The sequence below is a fragment of the Anguilla anguilla genome, chromosome 8, assembly GCF_013347855.1.
Source record: "Anguilla anguilla isolate fAngAng1 chromosome 8, fAngAng1.pri, whole genome shotgun sequence".
Lineage (NCBI taxonomy): Eukaryota > Metazoa > Chordata > Actinopteri > Anguilliformes > Anguillidae > Anguilla > Anguilla anguilla.
The window spans coordinates 3,571,755-3,592,398 of record NC_049208.1 but is presented as its reverse complement, the minus strand read 5'-3'; the positions used below and the strand labels follow the sequence as shown (position 1 = coordinate 3,592,398).

The following is a 20,644-nucleotide window of genomic DNA, read 5'->3' as shown; positions in this document are numbered from 1 at the left end:
GGGGTGGCCATTGTCCATTGTTCTGAGAAGACCAGCAGCTTGACCTTCTTAGCAGTGTGCTTGGGTGTCTTGCAGTAGAATTAACAGAATGAATTTGCTCCCAATCACACATCGTCCACAGGGTTTTGCATGATATGTTAAGATTTGTATTCATTTGAATTCATGGTCCATCCATCAATCCATCCACTTTCTAACCGATTAGTCCAGATCAGGTTCACGGGGGCAACAGGGCAAGCAGAGCAGCCCAGACACCCCTCTCCCCAGCAACTTCCTCCAGCTCCTCCCAGGGGTTCCCAAGCCAGTTAAAAAACCAGGAATAGTTTTTTGTCTGGTTTGAAAAGAGGCAACGCTAACTTTCTCTAGTCCACAATTTTATATACCTCCACAATCCTATCTGAATCCTTTCCTTCTCTTTCTCCATCTTTTTCATGCCTTTAGCGAGGACCCACAGACCAACTGAAAAGTGTGTGGCAGGGTTTGGAATGACGTCCCCTTCACCGAGCGGCTACTTCTTTAAAAACAGATGGTCTTCCTCCTCCTGCCAGACGGGAAACTTCTTCAGTGCGGACGCCATCAGCAGATGTCTGAAGGGAAGGAACCTGAAACTCATGGGAGACTCCACTGTGCGCCAGTGGCAAGAGACACTCATTAGAGTGCTAAAAGGTAATGCCAATATACAATGTCAGATACAACATCAGACATGCAAAGGCAGTATGGAAGTTCGGAGGACGGGGCTTTGGAGGGAGAGCTAAGGGGAGGGGGTTTAAGGTTTTTTTCCCCAAAAAAATCTAGCTGTCTCTCTCACTTGTTTCTCCAAACACATACAAGCATGCTGACTGTCATCTTAGTACTGTACAGAGGACAAAAGCGTTGAAAATTCAAATAGGGAGAAACGAAAGATGCATCATGCTCGCGTATGATGTGACGAAGAGGAAGCAAAGCTGACCAAGAACTGGCCCTAGAATTGACACTTGAGGCACGCCACAAAAAATCGGAGCTGAACATGATACAGTATGTCATCATCAATAGCTATACAAAATTGTCTAACTGAAAGAAGAGATGAAAATAAATGCAGAGAAACAGTAGTGATACAAACGTGTTCTAAGGAGGTCCAGAAAAATGCCAACTGTATCAAAGGGAGCACTGAGATCTAATAAAAACTAAAATTGAGGAATTAACAGCACCAGAGCATTAGTATTTCTGATAAGGTCATGGGCAATTTCAGTGCATTCTATTGAGCAGAAGCTAGACTGGAATTTTTCAAAAAGCTTATTTTTATGCTCATAAGGGTGGTAATTGTTTGGAGCTCACCTTTTCCAGAAACTTGGAGTGAAAGGGCAAAGGTCTTCTGAATGAAATGATGATGATATTAAAAGCAAAGAACCATTTATTCTGAACATGTGTTTATCATGACTATAATGACAGACAAGACAATAGCCTGTCATAATGTAACATGTAAAGTTTAATATACCCGGAGGTTGTATTAACTTTCCGAACAATGTAATAAACTTCATGAATGGATAATTTAATAACTTTTCAGATGATGTGATGACTTCTTATCGAGTTGTTAAGATTTTATCAAATGGGTAACACATTTGTATGTATAGTGAGAGATCAGCAAATGGAGTGCATAAAGACTAATAGTAATCCTGTATGACATCCTGAGTGACACTATATTTAAAGGGGACACCTGGATTACCTAATGTATTCATTCTTCCTGATGTTTTGCTGTTTCAGGGCTGAAATATGTAAAACCATATGATACTCATTACTATGCCCTGGTTGCGGACCCACAAATGAACATCACTGTCCAGTGGAAGATGCACGGGCATCCTTTCGTCACTGGCTACAACATGGTCAAAGATGCCGTGGGGTACGTTGCCAGAGAAGTAGACAGAGTAGAGGTTAGCGACGTGGTGGTCATTGGAGTGGGACAGCATTTTAGGCCCTTCCCCCCGGAGATCTTCATCCAGAGGCTGATCAACATGCGCAAGGCCATCCTGAGGCTCCACGAACGCAGCCCCCAGACCCTCGTCATCATCAAGCTGGAGAACACCAGGGAGTTGGACTCAGAGATGACCCACCTGAGTGACTGGTTTGGCTACGTTCAGAACCTGACTCAGAGAAAGGTGTTCAGGGACCTGAAGGTGGTGCTGGTAGACGCCTGGGACATGACAACAGCCGCCAACACCTTCGCCACCCACCCCAACAATATTGTCGTTTCCAATGAGATGGCTTTGGCTCTGTCATACCTCTGTAATGATGCATAGAGGTGCTTTCTGAAAATAACTATATAACAGGAGTTTCTAACTCCATTTCTCTAGAGACTTTGTTTACAGTACACCCAGGGGCTTGTTACAATACACTAGGAGCTTTGGAATTTTAAGGTTTTTAATTGCGTCCTGTTGGTAACCAGAAATGTTGCCAAGAACAATAGTGACCGTCGTTCCAGGTAGAAGCAGATCCGAAGTTAGTGTTTAAAAATCAGGAAGCATTTATTATACAGAAAGCCAGCAACAGGGATTCACACAAAAATGTTCAATTCAACTGTTAGAGTTTGTGGAGTTTATACAGTTACATTTACATATATTCAAATTTGTGCGCAGAATACAGCATGAACTCTGATTGGTTGTTTGTTATACAGAGTTGCCCTATAGGCTGCAATTTCTACCACTGTGTCTTATTGGTTGTCTTTGTAAAACAATGGCGGACTCTCACATGCACGTGAGGTTTTGGAATACACAAATCTGTCTGTCTCCTACAGCACAAACTTTCTGTATCCTAACAGTCCCTATTAGTAATAGTAGGTGTTTGATTCTGGGGTGGAATTTGAGTGCTCATTAATGATTACACAATGACAGTGTAGTATACTGGCTAAGGAGTTGGTCCTGTAACCTAAAGGTTGCAAGGTCGATTCCCTGGTAGGACATTGGCGTTGTACCCTTGAGCAAGGTACATAACCTGCATTGCTCCGGTAAATATCCAGCTGTATAATTTGAATACTAAATTGGCTAGGGCTGACCACATGCCATTTTCACTCGTGCAAAAACAAAGTCACTCAACAGAGCTGCAGCTGTTTTACCTCAGTTTTCATCAGACATGACACTTTTTGCAAAGACATTCAATAACCATAACCTCACCTATTTACTTTCAGTTTTGATTAATAACTTTTCATATTTAGGTCTGGGCTATTAAAAGCCTTGATCAAGATACTTGCTACCTAGCAGTTTCTAGTCAGTCAGCTAGCGGAGCTACCTGGTAATACTGAGCTCTTTGTGAAAACTAGGTATGGGTACCAGTAATGGATTGATCGATTACATGTCAGATATGTGCCTACTTGATCTTCTGATTTTCTCATAAAGGCTAGGCTACACAAGGTACAACTAGGCTATGTGTTGGAACTTGGCTCCATTCATTAATTTACATTACATTACATTACAGGCATTTGGCAGACGCTCTTATCCAGAGCGACATACAAAGTGTTTAACCGTAACCAGGGACAAGTGTGTTGAAAACCCTAGAAGGACGTACAGTTCCAAGGGAGCGACCGCGTAGTTTAATTTGGACCCTGTAGGTTAATCTGATCAACACGAACAAAAGCAGCAGCAAATTTACCGTACAGTGTGTAAAAAAGAAGAGACACATTAAAATAGCGTATATTTCTTCATGTAATATGAACAGAATAAAGCAAAAATATATTTTGAAAAAAATGCATGTTTTAATTGCAATTTTGCTTTTTGTTGGTGCGCTGTTGCACAAGTGAGATAATGCATGAACAGCTGAGCGTTATGCAGTTTGAACGTTCTGCGCTGAGGAAAATTTCCAGAGTCGAATTTACTACCTCCGTCAACTGTAATGGAAACACAAAATATGCAATTCCACTGCAATGGAAATGTAAGGTAAGTATTCCAGTAAATACCCCAAACCCTACAGGCTACCACTGAGCAATGAAAGCATTTTTCCTGGTACCTCGACCAGGTTACCCAACATCAAAATTCGATTTAAGTCAAAATGGTCTCGCAGCATGTTCGTTACCACGGATAGCTAGCAAGCCAACCACTGAACTGTACTAAAAATAGAGGCTAAATAATAAATGTAGTCAAGCTATAACTAGACCAGCTACTCGCTATACAGTCATTCCTGGAAAATGAAGTTGACACTGTCGCAAATATGCTATTGTAACTGATAGCATGCTTACTCTTACAAATTCCCAATTTATTTATCGAGTCAGACCAACGTGCATTCATTTAGAAACTGTGATTGAACTTTTGCAGGTGCTACTTCATATCCTGGCATATATGGAAAAATAACGCAGCCAGAATTGAGTATTCAGCCAAGCCGTTTTATACTGGTTTTGTGAGCATGCAACATTTCTTTGTAGGCCTGTAACATCTGAAGGGAGCTGTGTTTATTGACTTCATCATTACTGATAAACTGATGTGCGTTGTTATGCGTGCTTGAATTTCCTGTAGAACGAGTGGCGCTGCCCGACCAAGACGCACCCTAAAAAGATTCCTCATGCTAGGAAACGATTTGGCACGGAGCAAATAAATGTTATCACTTGATCTATGTGTTACCTGTCATGCAGATGTGCATGCACTTGTGGTTTTGTTGTTTTCTCTCCTCTCTGTCTTCCTTTGCTGTCTTGTTCCCCTTGCTGTCCGTAACTCAGATCCCCTCCCATGATTGGTCCATGCATCTGGGAGCCGTGCCCACTCAGTCTGCCTCATTCTCTTTCCTGATTGGTCCACACTTCTGGAGTTGTGCTGTCCAATGCCTGGCAATCATCTGGTTCCCTGATTGGTCCATCTGGTGTTCTGCTGTCCAATCCCTGGCAACCATCTCCTATATAAAGCCCTACCTATACAGACTTAGGGAGAGAGTGTGTGTCTTTTGTGCCTTCCACTCTGAAAGTAGAGTTTAGTTATGTTTGTCCTGTCCTTTTGTGCGTTTCCCTGTTTTAGGGAAAAGGACTAGGTAAGCTTGGGGTACCCTTTACATTTTGCACACGTAGAGTTACTTTGTGTTAGCTACATTAGGTTAGAGGTGAGTGCCATCCTTTATACTTTTGTTTGGGAAGTCAGAGTAGTTAGGTTTTGTTTGATACCTTTTCCTTTGTTAGCTAGATTAGTACTCTGTTTAGATAGTGGGGTTTGTAAATAAACTCCCTGCACTGAAAAGTCCAATCAGCCCAATTATTTTTCTTTCTTCACCTGGATAGTTATTGTCCCTCCTTACCTCTAGACCACCATCTGGGACGTAACCTATGAAATAATTGAAAATCACCATCACAAGTGAAAACCACTATTTTTTCATAGCTTGTGTACTTGCCTTGAGGTATGTACAGATTTTTAATACTTGGGAGGGCAAAATGGAGCTTTAGAATCTTGACAGCAATATGCGCACACGAGCAATACAGTACAATTCTCAGATCTTTTTTATTTTTTAATTTTTTTTTTTAAGTTCGCTTCAGTGAAAGTCACAATCACAGGGACTGAGTCCCAGCTAGTCGTTAAGTTTTCATTGATAGAAATTCTGTGAGACTGTGGTAAGGCGGTTTACAGAAGACTGTTCCATGCCAGACCTCCCAAAGAAAACAGACTGTTTACTGTACTGACAGGGAGTCAGCAAGTGTGATTTGCCACCAGTCACACGTAGTATCTACTTTATGCCATGGCTTTCATGATCTTCATGTCTCATGTAAATATGGTTTAGAAGTTTTTAAGCATAAGATGAAAAGGTGGAACTGGAGTCTTGCATTGTTTTGAGGATAGCCAACTTGTCACATAATATCAGCTGCTTTCATGGAGACAAACTAATGCTTTAGGTTTTATTGTCTCAGGATACACTGGGTTTTATCTGATTTTACAAAAAAAAAGTATGCTTTCATTATATGTATGTCTTAATGTCAATTTCAGAATAAAACACAACTAGTTTAGCTTTGTTTTCAGGTCCAGCCTTAGCACTGTCTGCAGTAATGTTACCTCTGCTCTGCCCTGTGTATCCCCACCCTGCATACTTAAGCAGGGCTGTGAACGTGCAACATGACTGACAGGCAGCCAGAAGAGAGGGCTGCCCTGATTGGTTATTCATGCGCGGTTAAATTTGGGGTGGTTAAATTCAGAGCCTGGGCCAGGTTTTTTTTCTTAGACCTTTTAATTGACCTTTAAAGACCTTTTATGCTGATATCTTCCGGGATGTGAAAATACTTCAAACGAATGTAAACAAATGGTCAACAAACTTACATACTGCGCCTTTAACTTACTGAGAGCAGAACTAAAGGAACAAATTCTTACATGGAAGCAAGTCAGTTTCTTTAATTCACCAAATGATTCATACCCAAGAAAGAATCGTTCGAATAAGGACACACCACTAAAGGCTGTTTTATACTTCTGCGTAGTCTGCATACTTTGCGTAATTTGCGTTGTGTGTGGCACTCGCGAACGGGCAGATCATTTATAGGGGAGACCGGGTATGGTTGTAACACTGGGAGAGTTGCAACACCACCAATTCCAACAATCAAGGATAAGATGTGATCATTTCAGTGTTTAACCACTTCCTCCCTGATCCCACATGGCTGGAAACAGGTGCATGCAGATTCTATAAAAGAAAAAAACGATTTTGAGGTAAGAAAGTAACTTTTTTGACCAAGACTATATTTTGTTTAGTACTTATACTATTGTAGATAAAATCATATGACTTATATTAGATTAAATTGTAGTTTCTCAGGTAAAATGTGATGCATTGTTCCCCTGCTAATTTCAAACCACTATGCTAATACAGCTAGCTAAACAATGGCTGACAGGGGTGGGGTGGGTTGTAACACATCCTTAAAAAGTGTTACAACCATCCCTTTACATACAGCTAAGAACCAACTTTTCCGCTGGTAAGGTTTTGCCGTGGCGTGGCGCCACGGCAAAATCCTTACCGCCACACCACAATAGAAAAAAAAGATATATATATATATATATATATGTGGACGCGACAGTATGGATTTGAAAGCGCATTTATTTTATAAATTATTTTTTAATTTATGAATTTAATATATATATATATATATATATATTTGAGCACTGTTTATTTTCAGATAACGTTACATATTTATCATATTTATTTTTTACTTGTCCGATCAGACAACTGCATGAGGCATTCCACTTGTCCGAACAGAGTTAGGACCCGCCAGTTGTCATCACCGAATGATAGTTAACGCCAGTGCTTCAGATGGGCAGATGTCGGGACTTGTATGAGTACTGACTCTTCTTTTGATTACCATTACATTACAGTACATTACATTACATTACAGGCATTTAGCAGACGCTCTTATCCAGAGCGACTTACACAACTTTTACATAGCATTTTACATTGTATCCATTTATACAGCTGGATATATACTGAAACAATTTCGGTTAAGTACCTTGCTCAAGGGTACAACATTAATTTATTTTAAACAGTATGTATTTTGAGGAGTAGGTACCGGCACTTATTTGGTCCAGTTAAAACACAGGTTAACACTATGGTATTTTTGTAATATTTGAAGCGTCGCTACCTACCTTTTCCTTGTCTTTCGGTGGCTGAAGAAAAAAAAGTGACGCTTTGACAGACCGTGCGACATTCGCGCGCTGCAAGTCTTCCGACCGCCTCAGAAAGGTGCAAGCACGGAGCGCGCGGCCTAGGCTCTTTTTGAAAATAAATATGTGGACGCGACAGTATGGATTTGAAAGCGCATTTAGGCAGAAATATTTTTGAAGTTTAACATTTTTTAATTTATGAATTTAATATATAGGCTATATACAGTATATATATATATATATATAATATTTTTTTTTTCTTTTTTTTTATTATGGTGTGGCGGTAAGGATTCCCCCCCCCCCCCCCCCCCCCCCCCCTTCGGACACCCACCACCACACCAAGAGATCAATTCCACAGGAAACACTCAGTATTTCATTGGATTTGTTTCCATCTAATCTTTCAGCCAGAAAGTTTTGTATTGCTATTGGTGATCACATACTGTATCATCTCCAGCTCCAATAATTTATGGCGTTCCGCAAGGATACATTTTAGATACATGTTTCCTCTTGGTAGCATCATAAACAAGCATGCTTAGGGCAGCAGTGTAGTGTAATGGGTAAGGAGTTGGTCTGGGCTGATTAGCTAACGCAACCCAGGTGTGTGTGCACTCTCCACCAGCCGGCTCAGTCAAGACCAACGCAGTTCACCGCTGGACTGAATGCCGCACTGCAATAATAATAGTATTTGACTTTGTGATATCCTGTGTACGAAAAAAATGTACTAATTTCAATTTGATCAAATAACATCAACAATCAATTTTGCTTTACTTTCCTTATCTCTTTACAGAAACTGTTGGTTTTTGCCACTTAAATTACAAAAAATAAACACAATTCATATAACAAAATATTGCCAAGAAATGGTGAATTTTACTTATGGAAATAAATCAATTACCATCATGGCAGTTCATGGCACAATTCAAGGTTTGGCACTGTGATGAATACTCTGTCCTACACAAGCACAGACATGCTGCATGGCCCATTCTCATTATGGACTCTTATGCACTAGATGGGCTGTATGCTCGCTTCCTGATTTTATTTAACTTAAGACTCCAGCAGTAGCATTCTGAATGATTTGCAACTGTCCTAATGTGTTTTTAGGAAGCCAAGAGAGAAGTCACGCCTGCTCGTAATGAGTGCATTAGTTTTTTTTGTTTTTTTTTTTGTTTAGTTTTTTTGTTTTTTGTTTTTTTGCGTCTCCTCGTGTGAGAACAGGTCTGATTTTAGCTTTGGTTCTCATATAATAAAAGGCAGTTTTGGTTACATTCCGCATATAGGGCTCAAAGCTCAGACCGCTGTCAATGTTAACACCTAGGCTTTTAGCTTGAGTTTTGATGTTCTGTGATAGTGCCTTAAATTGAGTCGTTATTTTCTCCCTGAGTAACCTAGGTAGTCTAAACAGCAATATGTCAGTTTTTCCCTAGCTAACCTGAAGGAAGGCATGCACCACCAAAGCATTAATGTCTGCGATATAGCTGGTATAATGGGGCAAGGAGCATTCATTATATGACAGGCATTTAGCAGATAAGAGGGGCTTGCGCAACTTTTTTTTTTCATTCGGCGTGGCAAAGATATATTGTTGAATATCAGAGACATAAAAAATGGAAGCGTATGCATTAAATGCAGCGCGCTATATGTACAAATACATAATTGGAACGGTAATCACGTAGAAAGCTGTCGAACATAAGCGTGCGCCTGAGGATTGCGAGAGGATGTGCGTCTGGCTGCGCTCGCCCTGCCCTGCTTATGCGCAGCTACGCAGCAAACCTTGTGCCACTGATGCTCTCTGTGTTCCACAAGAGTAGCTTTCCAGTCCGTGCGGACAATTCAGAGTGACAAACCTTATCCCAGAGAGTTTGGCCGCGGAAATTAATCCCTTGCTTTCTGCTTTGCGAACACTACTTGTCATATCTTTGCTCTTACCGTTTCTTCTGGAAGTGTTATTTTCACGTTTTTCATAGTGAATGTGAAAAAAAAAACTTCGAAACAATCAGCCCATTTTGTGCCATCAAAGATTTATTCTCACGCAAATGAGGTTCGCCGAAGTTCATAGCAATTTTGTAAATAAACGTATTACATTTATAGCTACTCCTGGCATTATGGAATCGGGTAAGTTACTTTTTCAATTAAATTAATGTTTAACACATGGACTAATATTCTCATCCGCACACTAGTTTATTATAAGTATATCAATCATGTAAATGTACGGATAAATAACGTTGGAGAACCTTGTCTAATTTGGAAATATATAAACCCAATCTATGGTAATGTGTGCGCTATTATATTTCTGTCAACGCTGTTTGAAATGTATGTTTAATTTTGGAAAAAAAATAAATATAAAAACAATTTAAGTGAACAAGTGCAATTAAGACATTACTGTCCTACACTGGACCTTGAAACGCCATATACCTTAAAGCGTGCGTTATTAAATTATTACCGAATCAATAATAGTGTTGGAGATTCTTAAAGTCTGTTGTATCACGTATACGAATTCCAGGAATTGTTTTAATGTACAATTAAACTGAACGTCTTTTTCCATCAAAGGACGTTATGGCATGCACTTATTGTACGTCCGCCAAATAAATGTAATATAATGTGATGTTATGGGCTACTAAAGTACGTGGGCCAGTAATCCAATAGTCTAATGCCAAATTATGTACTATTTCAGAAAAAACATTTTCATTACATTCTCAAACAGAAACCAGAAAATAACATTTTTTCAGATGACAGTATTGATGATATTTTTTAAAGACATGTATAGTGATGTGGAACCATGCCCCTGTTGAAAACTCCCATTAAGACCAGCTGGGATTCTAAGACGGTCTGGAATGGTTTACTGTGTTTTAACACTTCCAGCTGGTCATAGTTGGTCTGTGGCTGGACAAAGCTGGTAGAGTAAGCCGGTGGTAAAACTGCTTGATTAGTGACGTGTCGAAAACGCAGACTAAAGACTCATCTCTTCAGGCTGCAGCTCTCCCCACCCCTCCCTAGCCTATAGTTTAGCTCAATGTACCTAGTTAGGCTAATACGATCACGTTAGTTTTTATTTGGCAGGATTGTTTTTGTCTGATTCTGATTAGGCAAATGTGATTTCAGTGCTAGTTTGTACTTGGCAGCATTGTTTGTTTGTTTGCTGAACAGGTTACTCTACAGGGTTGGAGTCCTGATCTATGTGGTCACTTCTGGCACTACGATCTTTACTTCACTCTAGTATGTTTCTTTTGCACCTCTGCACCTTGAACTAATGCAATTGTTGTACGTCGCTCGGGATAAGAGCGTCTGCTAAATGCCTGTAATGTAATGTAATGAAAACACAGCGTAAACCCACTTGACCAGTTTAGGCTGGTTTGATGGAATCTTCAGCAGGGTTATTTACATATTCTGTGTGCACTGTATTATGAAAGTATGTCTGTTCATCTGTGGCCGTATGTGTATGTACTGATGTGCAAGACATTCTTTCTTTTTTGTTAAATCACTGATTAAATACATTTTTTTGCATCCCAGAAGTGTTTGCCACACATTGTCCAGTCTCTTTGGCAGGCATTATGTTTTTACATGTTTTTCACGGTGTCTTGTATTTAGTCCCTGGTGGCAATCCCAGCTATCATTTTAAGATGGATTCTAGCTTTCACTTGTTTTACAGAAAACCACACCACCATAAACACGTGCAAGAGGAGCCGCACTTTCTGAGGTGGACGAATAATTATTCAAAGAAGCCTTTCATTCATTTCTCACTCATTTTTCTGAATGGCCATCATGGTAATTGGTTTATTTCCATAAGAAGAATTTACAATTTCTTGGCAGTATTTTTTCATACCCAGCCTGTACAGTTAATTTTTTAGGATTTTTTTGTTGTTGCAGAAAGCAGCAAAAACCAACCATGTAATAAGTAAAGCAAAATAGATTTTTGATCATGCTATTTGATCAAAGTAAAATGAATACATTATTAGGACACTCTGGACATCAGAACGTAAAATACTTTTATTACATTTTAGTTAAATGTGGAAACGCTACATACTACTGCATTTGTAATTGTTGACATGTTTAATTGTTACAGGCTGTCACTATATGAAATGATTAAAGTGGATTATTCATTGGAGTTAGGGGTCAGGATTATATACCATCAGTTCATAATGCCCATCTTTAGCAGCATGTAATGTAATTAATAAAATATATTTCTATACATTTTTCACAGAGTATTCAACCAGTACATCTTACTCCAGTGCCTGTAAGATGCAGAAGCAACTTCTTGATCAAGACACTACTTCTCATTACTGCTTTTGCTATTTGTTTTTATTTGTATTTTTGTAGAACTTACAACTGGATGAGCCTAATGGTAATAGCCATTTAATTTCTTATTGTCAGCTTAGTTTGGAAATGCCACTTTGGCAAACAGAAGTCAGAACATATTAAAACTGTCAGTATCAAAGCTCATGTTAAGAAAACACCCTCACTGAATTTTTAATATTTAAAAATGTGTAGTTAGACTGCCTTTATCAGTAAAATTATGCTATTCAATTCACAAATCTAAAATACACAGGTGGAATAAATATAGCAAACATTCCAGTTCATATACCCAATTAATGTATCGGTTAATAATAATACAGAATAAATGGGCTATACAAAGTATAATGATGCATCTACACGGGTGTTGTTCTTGACTTATGCGATTAACATATGGGCATGCAGTTCTTGGGAAATGCAGCTTCACATAGTTTTTGCAAAACAAATCTGTGATTCCAAATGAGGTGTGGTTGTGTTTTTTTAACAGGACCCAGCTAAAAATCAATTCAGAGAGATGTCTGTGGATGACATAATGCGTTCGGTATGGGACGATCTCCCATCAGACGGCAACTTCAGCTCTATTGAAAGCTCTTCCAGTGGCCAGCACAGTGTAGTCAACCTGGAGCAGCCCGGAGCCCAGTACTGTGTGGGGGACAGCTTAATCGTGCTGGTGAACATGAAGGACCACAGGGGGAACCCAAAGGTGCATGGAGGCGACTTCATCCTGGCCCGAATCCACTCTCCCAATCTCCAGGCTTCTGCATCAGGAGAAGTTACTGACCTGCTCGATGGCTCCTACCGGGTGCGTTTCCGCCTGTTCTGGCCTGGAGACGTACTGGTGTCTGTGCTTCTCATGCACTCCTCATAGGCTGTCGGGATCCTCAGGAGAATCAGTGCGCACAACTACGATAAGATCATATACACCGGAACCTTCTACAGTGGGAACAAAACTGAGCAATCTCAGTGCGGCATCCGGCTGAAAACAGACAAGCCTCTCTGCGAGTACAGGAAGAAGGAAGACGCGGAGTACTACGCCTGCGTCCGACCCAAAACCCTTCCCTGCAGCACCCTGAGGACCATGCGGTCCAGAAATGGCCCAATTTCTAACATGACCAGGGATGAGCGTTTGCTCCTGGGCCGGTAAGGCATGGTTTGTGCACACTGCAAAACTTACAGCAGTGGTTGTCAAACTATCCTGGCAATCCGTGTGTGTGCGCTAGTTTTTATTTCAACCACAATCGCAATCTCAGAATTTTAACAAATAGTTTTTAAATAGATGCTTTTCATGTATTGAGCTATTTACCTTCTTAATCCTTTTGTGCACATGCCAAACCTGTTTGGGTTGTTTAAACACACTGATTCTAGGTAAGGTAAGGAAATTTGTATTATCTCCGAGGAGCAATTTGTTGCACAGCCAACACAAACAATTCACACACACACAAAAAAAAAAAAAAAAAAGTAATATTATTCAAAAGGCCAATAGCAGGGACAAATGAGTTCTTAAATCTATTGGTCCTGCATCTTGGCAGATTATATCTGCGACCAGATGGATTCTATGCGTGTTCTTGTCTATTTCCATAGTATCCATACTTTACATAAGTTCTACTGACTACAGTTCCAATTTAGATTTAGAATGGCTTCTTTTGAAAGGCATCACTGCTGTGGAACCTTCCCGTTCTGTTTGGGGGAAATTAAAGAAATCTCTAGCTGTACTGGTATTGGAAATAATTTTGAGAAAATGTGCACCAACAGTCCCTTAGTGATCCAATGCTCTTAATCCATTGCTTACCACTTTCCCTGCAGGAAATACACTGGGATAAAAATGAACAGCAGCTTTGGCCCTGTGAAAGTCATCAGTTGTCCTGGTAGGTCACCTTACGTCGGTGGTCGTTTTACAAGTCCAAACTTCCCCGAGTCCTTCATTGTTTTTGTCAGGGATTAGGGGGGTTGGAGCCAGGCGCAGAGTTAAAAAAAAAAAACACGAAAGACTCCAAAAGGAAAATTCAAGCAAAGACTTTACTAAATAACAAACGAGGAACAAACAAAAGGCCAAACCAGGCAAAACCATAAACACAAAAAGATTCTTAAGAACTGAAAAAAAAAAAAAACTGAACACAGACAGGACAGAATACAGGCTGGACAGAATACACACAAGCAGGAATGCAGGCAGAAACAAAGTCAGAAACACACAAGCAGGACCAAAGTGGGCAGAATACATACATTCAGAAACAAACACAAGGAACTAGCACCCAAGTCAAGCGGACAAAGAACTTAAATAGACAGGGGTAACAAGACACAGGTGAACTCAAAGAACAATCAAACCAGAAAAGGGAGGGAATAACAAGACACAGGTGGGAACAATGATAGAATAATTAAAACCAATAATACAATTAACACAGGGAGGGAGAACAAAGTGAAACACAAAACTGAAGTTCCGCCATCTGGCGGCCAAAAAGGGAACAACAGAAACAGAAAATACAGAACCATGACAGTTTTGGTGGCCTACATAGTCCAGATATCTCAAATTTAGACTCATTGGTCCATAAAACCTTACTTCACAACTCAGGTGTCCAGTGTTTGGTGTACAAATTGAAATTTTCTCTGCTTTTATTTCCTTTTTTTGAACTGTAACTTGTTTGCTGATTGGAAGGAAGATTTAAAAGTGGTAGTAGGCTGCACAAAAGATTCTGATAGCTTTCATATGTTGTAGTTAAGGCTTTTCTGTAATGTTCTGTTAAATATACATTTGTTTATGTTTTATGCACTATTGTCATGGGAAGATACAATTTAACCTGAATGCCTGATTGACTACAATTTGATTAAAATGAACAAAATGTTCTTCTCCGAATTTCACTCTACTGTTTGACATACTTTTGGAGGGTACTGCATATATACAATCATCTGATATTGAGACCAAAACAACAATAATGGAAGTACCCAAGGGCTATTTAGGTACCTAGATACTTATCCTCCACTACATTATATATAATGTGGTGAAAGTAAACATCCATAGGTTAGACTGAAGCACAGATCGGATGATTGTGCCTAGTGTGGGGTCTGATTCTGCCAACTCAAAGATTTGTTAATTTACTAGAAGGCCATGATAAGGTAATAAGGGTGCAACATTACAATACTGAAAATTGTTATTATGTCACTCTCGGGACCTGGGAATAGCCAGTTCAAAATCCAGGAATAGTTTTATGTCAGGTTAGAAAAGAGGCAAAGCTAACTTTCTCCAAATCCACAACTTTTATACCTGTACAAACCTGCCTGAATCTTTTCCTTCTCTCTTTCTATATCTTTTTCATTCCTTTAGCAGGGACCCACAGACCGACTGAAAAGTGTGTGGCAGGGTTTGGAATGACGTCCCCTTCACCGAGCGGCTACTTCTTTAAAAACAGATGGTCTTCCTCCTCCTGCCGGACGAGCAACTTCTTCAGTGCGGACGCCATCAGCAGATGTCTGAAGGGAAGGAACCTGAAACTCATGGGAGACTCCACTGTGCGCCAGTGGCAAGAGACACTCCTTAGAGTGCTAAAAGGTAATGCCAATATACAATGTCAGATACAACATCAGACATGCAAGTATTGCAGTTTGGAAGTTTGGAGAAACAAACGAGAATGAGAGAGAGCTAGATTTTTTTTGGGGAAAAAAACAAAACATTTCACACCCTCCCCTTAGCTCTCCGTCCAAAGCCCTGCCCTCCAAACACATACAAGCATGCTGCCTGTCATCTGAGTACTGTACAGAGGACAAGAGTGTTGAAAATTCAAATAGGGAGAAACGAAAGATGCATCATGCTCGCGTATGATGTGACGAAGAGGAAGCAAAGCTGACCAAGAACTGGCCCTAAAATTGACACTTGAGGCACGCCACAAAAAATTGGAGCTGAACGTGATACAGTATGTCATCATCAATAGCTATACAAAATTGTCTAACTGAAAGAAGAGATGAAAATAAATGCAGAGAAACAGTAGTGATACAAACGTGTTCTAAGGAGGTCCAGAAAAATGCCAACTGTATCAAAGGGAGCACTGAGATCTAATAAAAACTAAAATAGAGGAATTAACAGCACCAGAGCATTAGTATTTCTGATAAGGTCATGGGCAATTTCAGTGCATTCCATTGAGCAGAAGCTAGACTGGAATTTTTCAAAAAGCTTATTTTTATGCTCATAAGGGTGGTAATTGTTTGGAGCTCACCTTTTCCAGAAACTTGGAGTGAAAGGGCAAAGGGCAGTTGACAAATTGGTCTGAAGTTATATAAACTTGATTACATGTCTTGACAAAGGTCTTCTGAATGAAATGATGATGATATTAAAAGCAAAGAACCATTTATTCTGAACATGTGTTTATCATGACTATAATGACAGACAATACAATAGCCTGTCATAATGTAACATGTAAAGTGTAATATACCCGGAGGTTGTATTAACTTTCCGAACAATGTAATAAACTTCATGAATGGATAATTTAATAACTTTTCAGATGATGTGATGACTTCTTATCGAGTTGTTAAGATTTTATCAAATGGGTAACACATTTGTATGTATAGTGAGAGATCAGCAAATGGAGTGCATAAAGACTAATAGTAATCCTGTATGACATCCTGAGTGACACTATATTTAAAGGGGACACCTGGATTACCTAATGTATTCATTCTTCCTGATGTTTCGCTGTTTCAGGTCTGAAATATGTAAAACCATATGATACTCATTACTATGCCCTGGCTGCGGACCCACAAAGGAACATCACTGTCCAGTGGAAGATGCACGGGCATCCTTTCGTCACTGGCTACAACGTGGTCAAAGATGCCGTGGGGTACGTTGCCAGAGAAGTAGACAGAGTAGCGGTTGGCGACGTGGTGGTCATTGGAGTGGGACAGCATTTTAGGCTCTTCCCCCTGGAGATCTTCGTCCAGAGGCTGATCAACATGCGTAAGGCCATCCTGAGACTCCATGAACGCAGCCCCCAGACCCTCGTCATCATCAAGCTGGAGAACACCAGGGAGTTCACCTCAGAGATGACCCACATGAGTGACTGGTTTGGCCTTGTGCAGAACCTGGCTCAGAGGAAGGTGTTCAGGGACCTGAAGGTGGTGCTGGTAGACGCCTGGGACATGACAACAGCCGCCAACACCTTCGCCATCCACCCTAACAGCATTATTGTTTCCAATGAGATAGCCTTAGCTTTGTCACACCTCTGTAATGATTAATAGAGGTGCTTTCTGAAAGGAACTATATAGCATGGGTTTCCAACTCCATTTCTGTAGAGACTTTGTTTAACAATCAGGGGGGATTGTGTTACTAGGCTTGTGTTACAGTTTTAAAGTTTTTAATTGTGTCTCTAATAGTAATAGTAAATGTTTGATTCTGGGGTGGTTATTAATGCTTATTAATGATTATACAATGACCAATTTAATAAAAATATTTTATGTCAGTTCCAAGGGTGGCAACAGGGTGGTGCGGGGTGGGGCTGGGTTTTGCCAACCCCTAGCCTCAGTCTTGCCCAACCAATCAGAAAATGGGAAAAAGAAAGTCAGCTTTGACATCTAGTCAATTGTAAAATAAATAAATCCAATTTTAATACTAAACTGGCTAGTGCTGACCATACGCATTTTTCACTCATCGTGCAAAAAGCAAAGTCACTCAACAGAGTGCTGTTTTACCTCAGTTTTCATCAGACATGACACTTTTTGCAAAGACATTCAATAACCATAACCTCACCTATTTACTTTCAGTTTTGATTAATATATTTTCATATTTAGGTCTGGGCTATTAAAAGCCTTGATCAAGATACTTGCTACCTAGCAGTTTCTAGTCAGTCACCTAGCGGAGCTACCTGGTAATACTGAGCTCTTTGTGAAAACTAGGGATCGGTACCAGTAATGGATTGATCGATTACATGTCAGATATGTGCCTACTTGATCTTCTGATTTTTTCATAAAGGCTAGGCTACACACGGTACAACTAGGCTATGTGTTGGAACTGGTCTCCATTAATTAATTTACATTACATTACATTACATTACATAACAGGCATTTGGTGGACGCTCTTATCCAGAGCGACATACAAAGTGTATAACCGTAACCAGGGACAAGTGTGTTGACAACCCTAGAAGGAACTACAGTTCCAAGTGCAGGGAGCGACCGCGTAGTTTAACTTGGACCCTGTAGGTTAATCTGATCAACACAAACAAAAGCAGCAGCAAATTTACCGTACAGTGTGTAAAAAAGAAGAGACACATTAAAATAGCGTATATTTCTTCATGTAATATGAACAGAATAAAGCAAAAATATATTTTGAAAAAATGCATGTTTTAATGGCAATTTTGGTGCGCTGTTGCACAAGTGGGATAATGCATGAACAGCTGAGCATTATGCAGTTTGAACGTTCTGCGCTGAGGAAAATTTCCAGAGGCGTCAACTGTAATGGAAACACAAAATATGCAATTCCACTGCAATGGAAATGTAAGGTAAGTATTCCAGCAAATACCCCAAACCCTACAGGCTACCACTGAGTAATGAAAGCATTTTTTCTGGTACCTCGACCAGGTTACCTAACATCAAAATTCGATTTAAGTCAAAATGGTCTCGCAGCATGTTCGTTACCACGGATAGCTAGCAAGCCAACCACTGAATTGTACTAAAAACAGAGGCTAAATAATAAATGTAGTCAAGCTATGACTAGATCAGCTACTCTCTATACCGTCATTCCTGGAAAACTAAACTGACACTGTTGCAAGAATGCTATTGTAACTGGTAGAATGCTTACTCTTACAAATTTCCAATTTATTTATCGAGTCAGACCAACGTGCGTTCATTTAGAAACTGTGAGTGAACTTTTGCAGGTGCTACTTCATATCCTGGCATATATGGAAAAATAATGCAGCCAGAATTGAGTATTCAGCCAAGCCGTTTTATACTGGTTTTGTGAGCATGCAACATTTCTTTGTAGGCCTGTAACATCTGAAGGGAGCTGTGTTCATTGACGTTATCATTCCTGATAAACTGATGTGCGTTGTTATGCGTGGTTGAATTTCCTGTAGAGCGAGTGGCGCTGCCTGACCAAGACGCACCCGAAAAAGATTCCTCATTCTAGGAAACGATTTGGAACGGAGCAAATAAATGTTGATCTATGTGTTACCTGTCATGCAGATGTGCATGCACTTGTGGTTGTGTTGTTTTCTGTCCTCTCTGTCTTCCTTTGCTGTCTTGTTCCCCTTGCTGTCCGTAACTCAGATCCCCTCTCATGATTGGTCCATGCATCTGGGAGCCGTGCCCACTCAGTCTGCCTCATTCCCTTTCCTGATTGGTCCACGCTTCTGGAGTTGTGCTGTCCAATCATTGGCAATCATCTGGTTCCCTGATTGGTCCATCTGGTGTTCTGCTGTCCAATCCCTGGCAACCATCTCCTATATAAAGCCCTACCTATACGGACTTCTTCTCTCATTTTTGGTTCTGTTTAGCAGGGAGAGAGTGTGAGTCTTTTGTGCCTTCCACGCTAAAAGTAGAGTTTATTTATGTTTGTCTTGTCCTTTTGTGCGTTTCCCTGTTTTAGGAAAAAGGACTAGGTAAGCTTGGGGTACCCTTTACATTTTGCACACGTAGAGTTACTTTGTGTTAGCTACATTAGGTTGGAGGTGAGTGCCATCCTAACTTTTGTTTGGGAAGTCAGAGTAGTTAGGTTTTGTTTGATGCCTTTTCCTTTGTTAGCTAGATTATTACTCTGTTCAGGTAGTGGGGTTTTGTGTTTTGTTTAGTTCTTTGATTTGGCACCACCTTCGGTTCTTTTCTCTTCTCCCCCCCCCCCCCCCCCCCCCTATTTGCACTAGTCACCTGTACACCTTCACTACTGTAAATAAACTCCCTGCACTGAAAAGTCCGGTCAGCTTATTTTTCTTTCTTCACCTGGATAGTTATTGTCCCTCCTTACCTCTAGACCACCATCTGGGACGTAACCTATGAAATAGTTGAAAATCACCATCACAAGTGAAAACCACTATTTGTCCATAGCTTGTGTACTTGCCTTGAGGTATGTACAGATTTCTAATACTTGGGAGGGCAAAATGGAGCTTTAGAATCTTGACAGCAATATGCGCACACGAGCAATACAGTACAATTCTCAGTTTTTTTTATTTTTATTTTAAGTTCGCTTCAGTGAAAGTCAAAATCACAGGGACTGAGTCCCAGCTAGTCGTTAAGTTTTCATTGATAGAAATTCTGTGAGACTGTGGTAAGGCGGTTTACAGAAGACTGTTCCTTGTCAGACCTCCCTTTAAACATGTAAATCCCTACAATGCACCAGGACCAGGCAGGCTAACTGGTCGACTCAAACATGTTATAGTCAGCTGTCTGGGACCTTCTGTGAGTGGTTTAACAGCTCGTTGGTGGAGCACTCCAGCGCTTCACATGGAAATCCTGTTATTTGCCCCATTCTTAAGAAAAGTAACCCCGCTTGCAACACTGATTTCCATCTAGCGGCACTGACGTCAGTAGTAATGTAATGTTATGATGTAATAAGTCTTTCAAAACTGCAGGAGGATATAGGCACCTCCATGGATCAGCTTCCATGTGCTTTAAAGATAGAAAGGTGTGTGGATGACCCTGTCTTCCTCACTCTACTGCAATGTGTGCCTTGTCACCATGAGACACACAACACCCAGGCCGGGGTGGTGTTCTTTGACTGCTCGAGGAAATTTAAATACTGTCCAACCCCATCCTATAGGTCGCAGACTATTCAAGTTGAATGTAAACCCACACGTGATACTGTAGTCTATGCCTTTATGAACAGGCAG

General features: G+C 40.3%; 2 protein-coding genes and 1 long non-coding RNA gene across 9 annotated transcripts in view; all 3 read left to right on the top strand.

Annotated features, from left to right (window-relative positions):
* LOC118233969 (NXPE family member 2-like) overlaps positions 1–3,710 on the top strand; it is a 31,046-nt gene extending 27,336 nt beyond the window's left edge. For all 7 annotated transcript variants that reach the window (XM_035430166.1, XM_035430162.1, XM_035430167.1 and 4 more), the window contains 2 exons: positions 439–663; positions 1,738–3,710. In XM_035430166.1, coding sequence (XP_035286057.1) covers positions 439–663; positions 1,738–2,270 — 758 coding nt within the window. In that variant the 3' untranslated portion in view covers positions 2,271–3,710. The remainder of the gene's footprint in view (positions 1–438; positions 664–1,737) is intronic.
* Positions 3,711–11,262: 7,552 nt separating this feature from the next.
* On the top strand, positions 11,263–12,631 carry LOC118233997. Its single transcript, XR_004766598.1, has 3 exons — positions 11,263–11,324; positions 11,761–11,901; positions 12,337–12,631. It is a non-coding gene; the product is annotated as an uncharacterized LOC118233997 (long non-coding RNA).
* A 6-nt stretch (positions 12,632–12,637) lies between these two features.
* Positions 12,638–17,235, top strand: LOC118233469 (NXPE family member 2-like). Its single transcript, XM_035429263.1, has 5 exons — positions 12,638–12,655; positions 12,718–12,989; positions 13,653–13,714; positions 15,166–15,390; positions 16,534–17,235. Exons 1-5 carry the CDS (start codon positions 12,638–12,640, stop codon positions 17,061–17,063), a joined length of 1,107 nt encoding a protein of 368 aa, XP_035285154.1. The 3' UTR covers positions 17,064–17,235.
* Positions 17,236–20,644: the final 3,409 nt, after the last annotated feature.

Coding starts and splice junctions, on each gene's coding strand:
- LOC118233469 (XM_035429263.1), top strand. Junction 12,990..13,652: donor GAGCGTTTGCTCCTGGGCCG/GTAAGGCATGGT, acceptor CTTTCCCTGCAG/GAAATACACTGGGATAAAAA. Junction 13,715..15,165: donor GAAAGTCATCAGTTGTCCTG/GTAGGTCACCTT, acceptor TCATTCCTTTAG/CAGGGACCCACAGACCGACT.